We start from the raw sequence: 11056 nt of genomic DNA on the forward strand, positions 1-11056 counted from the left end.
ATGTATATTCTAAGAGGTTGTGGGTAGTTTTTTTGTTTATTGTGTGTTCCTATACTTAAGAGGTTGTAGCAAACTGGATAAAATGGTTAGGGTATGTAAGGTTTTGGATTGTGAGAGATGACAGTTCATTAACTAGCACTAAGTGCTAGCCCTAATTAATGAGAAACATGCCAGGTTGAAATAAACCAGAATATATCCACTGACTCCTAGAAGAATCCAAAGTGCAGAAATTTTGACTTGACAAACAGGTGTAACTAAAAACATCCTAAGATGCTGCACTGCATTACATTGCATACAGATCCTTATCATGTAAACAAAAAGCCCATGTTTCTCTTGGGTGAATATAAAGGTGAAGTTTGTGCCTTTTATGTCTAAAAACTAGCATTTTGGGAAAAGTTCAAAATGTGCCTCATGTTCTTGATAATGCTATTTCAGTTAAATCCTCCTCAGTTTCTTTTATTATGGATTTACTAAGGAAACTTAAGGAAGCCACAATAAACCGCACAGACTGTTAGGTAAATTGATGTGTTTAAAAAAACAAAACAAAAAACAAGAGACAAATACATCATGTCCTTCATAGTTTTATTAACACAGAAATAAAATAAAACACAATTTGTTTTGATGTCAGTTCCTTTGTAAGTTTTTGTGCCCATAGACTAAAGTTTTTGTCTTTTCTGCCAACATACCCTGAAAACCATAATATAAGTAACCATAAATTATCATGAAAACCAGAACAGTATCATCCATAACAGCAATTTAGAATATCACGTTACAATCTCTTTCTCCATTTTCCTCATCCGGTTCTTCTGTCGGTCTGTGTCTGCAAGTTCAAGTGAACCTCGATGTCTCGTTTGAAGAAGAGCTCCCCCAGCTGGCCGTGTGAGGCTTCACTCATGGCTTTGGTCTGCATACACATCTTGTACTTGTCTGGAGGAAGCTCATCTGCACAGCTCTTCTCATGCCACAGGTGGAAGAGGCCGCGAGACGGAGAGCGAATCACCATCAGCTTACTGTGAAGGTACTTCCTGTACAGGTGCACGTCCTCCAACCCCCAGCCTTTGATGTTACGGTCAAATCCACCTGTCAGGACATAGAGGACTCACAGCTGGATTAAATCTAGAATTTGATGTTAATTTGGTTCCTGTTGACTTTTATCATAAAGGTGTCAGTATTTCCCCAGAAACCAACCTGCAGGCTTCTCCAGAGCTTAAATGATTAGCTCATCAATCAACTGGTGTAGAGACAGAAAATGCATTGGCTCCAGCTTTGATAACTGATAAATTATTATTATTTTCAGAAACGTATAAAATATATTAAAAACATGAATGAATATCTGAATAATCACCAGTTTGTCAAGTTTTCTGTGACATAAACTCAACGTTGACAACAAAAACAAATCTTCAATTTGGCGCCAGATAATAACTTAGCAAATTTGTACTATTTTGTGACATTTTATTCACTTTAAAATAAATAGCTTATTAAAAAAAACATTGATAATGGAAATAATTGTGTGTTGTGACATTACAGTTGTTCTGACTGGATATATAAAACCCAGGTTTTCGGTGTAATTGGGTTCAATTACTTGAAACACCAAAAAATGAAAGCAATTTAATAAAAAATAAAAATAAAAATTTAAATGCTTTTTTTTTTTTTTTTTTTTTTTTTTACAAAGGAGCTCAATATAAACAAAATCAAGTTTTACCCCCATGAAGGCAAGGCTGCAACATGTAACAAGTCCATTTTAAATGTTAAAAACGTCATTTGAAGAGAATTTTTATTGTATTCAACACGCGGAGCAGAGAGGGATCATTCAAAGGTGTAAGACAACAGGCAGTGAGTGGATGATGGTGGTTAAAAATGCTCATGAAATAGGCAGTTAAAAGTGATTATCTTATCATGATGTTCAACACATAAAATTATTTGTACCAACACAAGCTTTGTCATTACCTATGTTGATGAAGTCAGACCTGTACTGGCACGTCATGCCGAACCCAAAGTCTCGCCAGAATCCACTTTCCTTCCTTATCACCTGAGACAAAAGGCGCAGCCGGAAATCAGTCTCTTACACCATGATGATATTTGCACTTATCGAGCTGTTTATAGATCATCGTTTACCTACCAGTTGCTGTTGAAGAGAGGGTAGGAGTGTCTGATTACTGTAGATGATGGATGGATTGTACTGGCTGAAGAGCACTGGATAGTACACTTTCTTACCTACAAGAACAGTTAAGAACAGAAAGAAGCGTTAAGTACAGCCAAAAAAACACAGGCTGTGTAAAACATTAAGAAACTGATTTTAAAATCTTAAAACAACAGTGATTCAAACTGCAATATGCATATTCTCTTTTTTTTTTTTTTTTAAACAGGCGGGTTTCTCTGTTTTCACTGACAAATATACTTTGGCAGCCAGGAAGAGATGTATTTTTTATAACTGGCAGCAACAGCAGGTTTGATTGGAATGAAAAGAATAGTAGCTGTGTAGTTAGTATGGGCAGTGCAACCACCACGCCTGAACAAAGGTAAATGATCATCTTCTCCAGACACTCACTTTTCAGTGCCGGACGTAGGGAACGATCGCTAACGACCTCCGAGGAGTGCAGAAAAACCACAGCAATGATGACTTACAGATGAAGGCAAGGAGGGAATCAAGAAAGTCTAATAGATTAGTCCTCAAACTTCAGATGTCTTCTGCGAAAAAGATTACGATTGACTGACATGTCCAAAGCACGTTTTCTTGTTCTTTGTCAGTCAATTTACATCTTCAGCATTCTTATCCGGATTATTTCTGGGTCCATTATACTTTGAGTGACTCATGGGCATGACTTCCAATTGTTTCTTATAACTGTGTTCATGGGCGTGAGAGTTAACTGTATGACAGATTTATTCTTTTCCATCTGCCTTCTATCATTAAGGGATGATAGGATGATGTGAAGTGACCTCAGATAATGTGCAGTAGCAGAACTTGCTGCTTTGTTGATTTTGTTGCTTCTGACTAAACAATCTGCAAAGCCTAATCAGTCTTATCAGTATTTATAGAGTAGAAGTGGTAGATTAATTGACAAATTACAAGTAAATGTGAGACGGAGTCATCCAGTCATGGTATGTCTACATGTTATGCGAAGACAACTGGACTTGCTTGATATTCTTGAAGACAGTTCTCCTCTCAGTTTGATGTGGCTTTGATGGCTTCTTTCACTCCTCCTTCAAACCATCAATTTCCTCTGGACAAAATGTGTCCTTTATTGGTCTCAAATGAGTGTCCCTTGTCCTTCAGATGAACTGCTGAGTCCTGACTTGAGGAGTTGCCTCTCCTTTGTTGTGCCATGTGAAGCAGTGTTTTGTTTCCCTAATCTGCAAGTCTGAGCATTCCTCGCTGCATTGGGCTGCATTCACCACATTGTTTTGCTTACACCTGGGTGGTTTGTGCTTGGGGTGGACAAGCTTTTCCCTCAAATTGCTCCTGGGCTTCAGGAGTACACCTATGCAGTGTTTGTTAAAAAAAAAAAAAAAAAAACTGAATTTTTCAGATATTCTGCAGCCTGAGGTTTAACAATGTTGTTCTGTTCAATGTTCTTATAAAGACCCCAAATCCCTCCTCAGGCAGCCTAACAGCTCTCTAAGACTATAAATCACATTATTCTAAGGACTTACATGATGCCCAGGTAGATCAATGACTAACATGTGACCTTAATGACACCCAAGGTGGTAACAACCTCACAAGAGGTTAAAAGCCTGCAACTCCCCACCAGTCAGTTTAGAACTGAAGAAGCCTTTTGGAGGTGAAACGACTTCAAGAACCTCAAGTAAGTCCGGTTGCCTTCAACACTTAGAAATTCCTCAAACTGGATGGCGAAGAATCTTTACTGACAGGTTAAAGTAAAATCTCTGGAAGAGTTGGTAAAAATGGTGTTGAAAAATGTCTAAAATGCCGAACACAGCCTAAAGTGAAGAAAGTCATGTCTCTCACCAGGCTCTGCGTTGAGACGACAGGAAGTTAAGAAATCGGAGGTGAAGTGGATGTCAACATCACAGAAGAAGAGCAGGACGTTCTGGCTTCGTCTCCAAGCCCTGGCGCCCACGTCTAAGCCCCGCCCACGAGAAAACTCCTCATTCATCTGAATCAACGTGAAGCTCCTGAATCGAGTCTCTCTGATGGAAATATGAAGACTGTGCTTAATTAAGCAGGTACTCTGTTTTAATTTGAAATGTTCAGAGTGAATAATCATCCAAAATCTGCAGACATTAAGTCTCATCAGACTGTTGCATAATTTCAGCATTACATTTTTAACAAAAGCTCAAAGAGGATATTCCATTATTTTTCTCACTATTATTATATTTTACAGCACAGACACATCTGTGAGAGTAAAGAGCTGAAGAGAAGAAACAGATTTCATCTTTATCGTCTGATTACATGTTATTATGAGGTATTGATTTGAGTCACATGACTTTAATTAGGGTCAGATTCATGAATCCGGTGACTTTGACAGCATTTAAAAGTTTGCACCCTCTAACAGGAATGGCTCATGATTTCACTCTGACTTCTGCTGACTGACTTAAAATGAAAGATTATTTAAAACGTAAATCAGATTTACTTTGAATCTTTTTTGTCAAGCAGCCAGTGTTGTGTTAACGGGAAGGAAATTTGTGCTGACAGACACATTCAAATGGGAACAATGGCAAACCATTTAACCCCAAAATTATAAATGACTGTACTGTGGCACAGGAATAACATGCAGGAGCAAATCTGTCCTTTAACTGCACTGTTTGAAATGGCATTTCATTTGGTAATGACTTAACTTGAACGACTCAGGACTTAAAAGCTAAGACTCGAGTCTTTTAAAAGAGTGTCTATATTTTAAGTCTGCATACTGCACAATTTACTCATTATTGATTGTTAAACAGTCCAGATTCTATTTTAACAGGTCAATAACATAATATACATCATCAAATAGTGCCAGAATTTATCAGACCTTTTTTTTTTAAGATCAACGTGACCTTAAAACTAATACCAATAAAAAATAAATAAGAAGGGAACGGCAGGCCGGCTAAATTTAACAAAAGGAGGAAAATCTAACCAGGACCACGAATGGCTTTAAATCTACTCTGGCTGAACAATTAATTAGGAACACCTGTACATTGTAATGCAATCCAATACAGCTGCTCTGCTATAAATACAAATTTTATATAACTTGTATTGTATTGTATTTTCAGTTTTTATTGACACTGACAAAAACGTAACAATTTTAACTTTATATTTATTATTGCAGTCATAGTGTGAGGTGGTGGTGTACAGGACAGCATTATATTGACAATTGTTCCGAATAAAACCACTTAGTGAACTGTGAAGTGGATAAGTTACCTGGTGGTCTGGTCTAGCACAGCCTTCACTTGGTCTATCTGATCACGACCAAAGTAAACCACGGTGAGATGAACTCTGCCGTCCTGCTGGACGCACACCTGTCTGAAACCAAAAACACAGACAAACAAAAAAATGTAAATGTGTTTGGACTACTTCTATATTCTCTTCATGCACACATGGCCACCGACTGCACGTTGTCAGATAAGGATATTTAAATTGGTGGAACTAGAACTGGAATTTTTCTCATTTGTGAGTAGGATTCACTACGCTCTTCCAGATGTAAGCTATTATTTAAGTCTAAGTTCAATATTTTCATAGTACAATCAGTGTGTGAACTGATGTGATACCTGAAGTTGTTGATGAACTGCCTGAATGCGTCCACCCTCTTGGAGAGAGGTACGATGATGTTGATGATCATTCTGCGTGTGTTCACATTCTCGCTCTTCACCTTCATCACAGAGCCAAATGGCCTGAAGAGCACGAGCTGTGTGAAATCCTGCGGGCCGTCGCCTCTAAACATCAGCTCGTAAACACTGCCTCTGCCTCGCTCTGTGCGAGTCAACCCTGTGATACACAGTAAAATGTGTTGATAACACTATTTAATTGGTTATTTTTCTGAATTTCATAGAAAACAACTGATATATGACGGTGAGTTCAGAGGGAAACTAGAAAGAGTGTTTGATGGCTACATTCCCTGTTAAATCTAATGAACTGAAAGCACCCAGGAAGTGGTGTGTTGTTGTTTTTTTGTAAAACTGAATTTACAATCATTAATATGTTCTAAGAAATATCCTGCATTATTACATTCTTCATTATTATTAAATTCCACAGCTATTTCCTAGAAATAAAAGGAATCTATGGGAAAAAAAAAGGGTTACAAATACGATGAATACTTTCCCGATGCACTGTATGTGATATCGTACTGGATGTAGTGCCAACCCCAAAGTATTATTTGCAAAAACTACTGTGTGCTTTCACTCCAATATGAGACATCCACTTTTAGAAAACAGATAATGGCTGCCACTAAAGTTCTTCATAAACATTAAGACATGACTCATTAAAAATGCACAAAAAGGATTATTTGATGATATAAACATCCAAACTTGACTCAATGATAAATCTATTTACCAATCGACCTCTAGTTTTCTATCGGGCTCCAGACCTCTTTAAACTCAAATGTACAGTTCAAGGCCATCATTTATTTATTGTAACCTTAATTTTAATGTTTAAGAGCAAATTAGTACTCTGCATCTGCGGCATGAGTTGAGTGCTTGTTGAATACAAAAAAAACCATCATGAACTCATCAACTAAATAATGACGTGTAAGATCATGAGGTTCAGGCATCATTGTTGAGGCTACTGTATGTGTGATCTTGTGTTATTTTAGCTCTGGTTTGACAAACTATTCCTCAAAGGGTTCCCAGCCGTCCACTTTAAGTTTGGATCTTGTGATGAAGGAATGAATGAACTGAACTCTTTCTTACCCTGTATGAAGTCAGAAGGGGAGTATGTGTGCTTCCGCCCGGTGTTGTCAGTATGCTGCTGTGGTCCGTTCAGGACGTGCAGAGCTGTTTCCACAGTGCTTATCAGCTCATCTCTGCGGTCTTTCCTCACAGGCTTCTCCGCCGGGTGCCTTGTCAGCCCCGTCTCCAGCTGGTACACCCTGGGTGACACGACAAACACCACCACTCTATGAGGAGGCGGCATTGCATGAGGTAAGATTTAAACACCAGAAGCAGGTTTCACGGCTGTCTTGGATGCCCCGGCAGCTCTACTGTCCCACTCACCTCTGCAGGTTGAAAGTGTCAAAAGGAATCAGTGCATATTCGCTGGGCAGCTTCACGCCTGAGGTCACCTCCGCCTGGTTCAGCTGGGAGCGGAAGAACTCCTGAAGGACATGATGTAGCATTTACTACTACATTTATAATGTCAAACTTGATTTATTTCTGCTCCTACATCGTGTTTTCCTACCTTCAGGTCAGACTGTGTAGGGGTTTTGTGCAGACTCTCCAGACCCTGAGGCAGAATCCCTTTAGTTTTAGCTTTATCCAGGGACTCCTGAAGCTGCTGCGTCCTCTCCTGCAGAGCCTCCTTCAGCTGGGCTATCTGCTTTGTCAGGCTGTTGATGTAATGTCTGTGAGAGTCCTCCCTCTCCTGCAACAAGGCCATGTATCCCTCCTTACTCGTGGTACCTCCAGACCACACCAGAGACTGCTGGCCATTGCGAGTGGCAGGTTTACAGGCCAGGAGGTAGAACAGCGACAGACAGCAGCAGAGCCCCAGCACAATGAGGCCGGCACGGGCCACCAGGGCCAGCAGCCACCGTTTAAACATGCTGGATGGGCTTTTAAATAACTCCTAAACACTTGAGGCTCCTACTGTATCTGTCATGTGGAGATGCACCCAGTAATCCATCGCTCCTAAACTCTAAAGTAAAAAATACATCTTTTTAAGTCCTCCTGTTTTCTCATGGTGTCCCCGTCTGTTATATCCACAGACAGCATCCTCACCGACTGTCTGAACATCCAGTTGTTTTGGACAGATGTATTTGTGTTGGGATTATCACCGGAGTGGTGAAACTCCCTGCAATGACAAAATTATACATTTGAAAGCGGTCGTCGCTCCCACCCTTTTTAGCTACTTAAGTCTACTCATGAGTCTTAATTACAGTTTATAAACATAAAGAGAGACTCTTTTTTAACTGATTGTTTCATTTTAAGGAATTTTGGAGTCTTGCAGAGGCCAGTGTCCAGTATTTCACACGTCTACAGCTATGATAGCAGTTCTGTGAGGCTGTGTAGCCATGCTTTGAGTTAAATGCTGACGTCAGAATACTAACATACTGATTTTTTACCAGAAAAATCACCAAACACAAAGCTATGGCTGATGGGAATGTGATTAGTTTTAAAGTTAATTGGTCATAAAGTGTTAAACATTGAAATTTTGGCCTCATGATGGCACTAAATAAAAAGTTAGAGTATCATAAAAGTTATTACAAGTAATCCTGATGGGAGCATGAATGCCTGCACCAAACTGAATGAACAATAGACCCACAGAATCTGTTATTTTTTTGTAAACCACCATGTGACCGCTCAGATCTATGGGCCTCTAAAATTGGGAACCACTGTTTTAAAAGATTTTTAAAGAGTCAAATGTAAAACCATCAGTACAAAGGTCGATCTAAGCAGGTCGATTTTACACTTGTTGTAACAGCAACAGCACAAACTCAGGTCAATCTCAGGAGACTTTACAGAGAAACAAACAGAAGAGGGCAAATCAGCGACATAAAACCTGAATGTAAATCAAATTTTTTAAAAAGCAAACCAACCTATTTAATCGTGTCCTGATGTGCCTCTGTTTTTTTGTGAGCAGTTTATTCCATAACCACGACACGGGATGTTGCTGCAAAGCTGGTCAGGTTTAGTTCAGCTGCTACAAAATACACAGTAAGAGAAATAATCTGACCTTGCATTCACTCTGAGTGCCACGACGCTGAAGGTGGGAAGTGACAGAAACAAACAGGTCTCTGTGTGTCTCTCCACCGTGTGTGTGTGTGTGTGTGTGTGTGTGTGTGTGTGTGTGTGTGTGTGTGTGTGTGTGTGTGTGTGTGTGTGTGTGTGTGTGTGTGTGTGTGTGTGTGTGTGTGTGTGTGTGTGTGTGTGCGTGTTGTGTGTTGCCATCATCAGTTTATACACAGCACAGTTGACTCTTTATAGCCCAGGTAGAGGCTGATTTCATGAAAGACTTGCTTATGTTTCCACGTTCACCCAACCAGCATGTGTGTGTGTGTGTGTGTGTGTGTGTGTGTGTGTGTGTGTGTGTGTGTGTGTGTGTGTGTGTGTGTGTGTGTGTGTGTGTGTGTGTGTGTGTGTGTGTGTGTGTGTGTGTGTGTGTGTGTGAAGATGCATGTATGTATGTGTTCATACCAAGCTGACCTTTAAAACAGAGCACAATTAATTTCACAGATTTTAATGATACAAATCAGCAATTCTTGGACCTCCATAGCATCAGTAATTTTTCAACCTTACTATTATTTTGTTGTAATTTTCCCTCCCTTGTGGCCTTTCATTTGTTTAAAATGATTGCAAAGCTCTCATTAAACTGTCATCTCTGTTGAGCACGTTACAGACAGTAAATCACATAAATCATCATTTCAGTATCATTTATGCGCTCTCTTACATCCTGACATGACTAAAACGTGTAAATATAAACACAGAATTCATAGCTTTCTCTCGATTGAGCTGTAATTAAGGACAGAAAGATTAAAAATCATACTCACCAACTGCTGTGAATCTCAAAGGGAAGTTACAATTGGATGTCCATCGTCGTTAACTGCTCGTTTGCCAGTCTGTCAGTTAAAAAGGTGAGAAAATGACTGATGGAAAAACGAACAGCTCTCTACCTTGTCAAAATTGAGGGCTGAAGCGGCTTCACAGGAGTAAAGTGATCTACAGAGGACCTCCTCTCTCTTCTCTGTCTCCACCTTTTCCCTGCACCTCCCTCTCCTCTCCCTTTTTCCATCTCTCACTTCCACCATGCCTATAAGATCTCACACCATCTGCCTTCATCTTTAATTTGCTTTCAGGCCCTCCGAGGCTCCACTCTGCCCTTAAGTCTAATGAGAAGGCAACTGGAGTAAGGAATGCCCTTCAGACTCCGATGCACTGCCACCTGCAATCTGTTGTGGGGAAATAGCTAGATACCCGTCGGAGCCCTCCATTAGGAGGGGGTCTTGCACATTTAATGAGGCCCCGTACAGATGGTCCTTGTTTTCATTTGGATGTCGACTCCCAAGCTCTGACTCCTTTAAGGCTTGAAGTTTCCCAATTTGCTTTCTTATTCAATTATATAAAATGGATTTTCTTAAAATCAAAGATTCAGTGGCCCATATGCGTAAAAAACTAGCATTTTGTTTTTTTCTTTTATATTTTCTCCCCAGAAAGCAACTTAAAAAAAAAACAACAACAAAAAAATCATATAATATTTAATTATTCGGGTTTTAATATTAATATTTCAAACTTTCAAATTTGCGTTAACATAACTTATTGCAGAAAGTCTCAGAGACAGACATGTCAGAGCAAATAAAATTTAAAAAAATGCATCTGCATCTACAAGCAAGTACGAAATATTGTTCTTGTTTGGGCTATCTGACCCTTTAAGGCCACATCCTGTCTCTGCCAGTCAATGTATAACCAATACTTACCACAGTATTTTGTGATGCACAAAGCTTAACAAAGCAAAACATAATTAGCAGGTTTATCAATAATACATAATAATCAAAGTTGTAGCCCCTCTTACAAGTCAGGGAATAATGAGACAAAATGTGAAAGTGTTCCCTCTAAAAGTCTTTCTTTTTCTTCTAAAATATATATCATATCTCAACTTGTCATTATCAAACAGGCTGAGAACAGGATATTCATTTTTGGTTAAATTTTCCCTCACAGGTCTGTGACAACGGCTGCAAGTCAGTATTTTTTGGCTTTAAAGGGTCACAAGACCAAAATTGTTGAGAATCAGTGATACAGTTGTAATCAAAATGAACCACTTAACCTGGAAGACATGACGAAAAATATTGTTCCCTCAAGCCAAAGAATTTTTATTATTAAATGTTGATTTTAAGGGTTGAGTAGCTTGGCTTATGAAGAAACTTTGAGTGTTTAAGGATTTATTTTACATGTTTGCATTAAATTTCACTCA

At 39.2% G+C, this 11056-nt stretch overlaps 1 protein-coding gene across 3 annotated transcripts; it reads right to left on the minus strand.

The window, feature by feature from the left end:
- Window positions 1-565: 565 nt before the first annotated feature.
- Window positions 566-9998, minus strand: LOC138621498 (chondroitin sulfate N-acetylgalactosaminyltransferase 1-like). Of its 3 annotated transcripts, none has more exons than XM_069699621.1 (11): window positions 9639-9998; window positions 8688-8791; window positions 7331-7942; window positions 7147-7247; window positions 6844-7022; window positions 5707-5923; window positions 5360-5461; window positions 3968-4149; window positions 2120-2214; window positions 1948-2029; window positions 566-1080 (listed from the first exon to the last, which is right to left on the minus strand). In XM_069699621.1, exons 3-11 carry the CDS (start codon window positions 7691-7693, stop codon window positions 794-796), a joined length of 1608 nt encoding a protein of 535 aa, XP_069555722.1. In that variant the 5' UTR covers window positions 7694-7942; window positions 8688-8791; window positions 9639-9998; the 3' UTR covers window positions 566-793. The 3 variants fall into 3 exon arrangements, with proteins under 3 accessions (XP_069555722.1, XP_069555720.1, XP_069555721.1); XM_069699619.1 differs by having other exon boundaries at window positions 6844-7049; XM_069699620.1 differs by lacking the exon at window positions 8688-8791 and having other exon boundaries at window positions 6844-7049.
- Between the last annotated feature and the right edge of the window lie 1058 nt (window positions 9999-11056).

Source organism: Brachyistius frenatus, unplaced genomic scaffold, assembly GCF_029030835.1.
Source record: "Brachyistius frenatus isolate BFR_SWC_R1_liver_20210118 unplaced genomic scaffold, ASM2903083v1 Contig_30, whole genome shotgun sequence".
Taxonomy (NCBI): domain Eukaryota; kingdom Metazoa; phylum Chordata; class Actinopteri; family Embiotocidae; genus Brachyistius; species Brachyistius frenatus.

Excerpts from the sequence above, each read along its gene's own strand:
- LOC138621498 (XM_069699620.1), bottom strand. The coding sequence starts at position 7,693 with ATGTTTAAACGGTGGCTGCTGGCCCTGGTGGCCCGTGCCGGCCTCATT. Across the intron at positions 2,215-3,967 it reads TCGTCTCAACGCAGAGCCTG|GTAAGAAAGTGTACTATCCA; the intron begins GTGAGAGACATG and ends CTGTTCTTGTAG. Across the intron at positions 1,081-1,947 it reads GTCTGACTTCATCAACATAG|GTGGATTTGACCGTAACATC; the intron begins GTAATGACAAAG and ends ATGTCCTGACAG.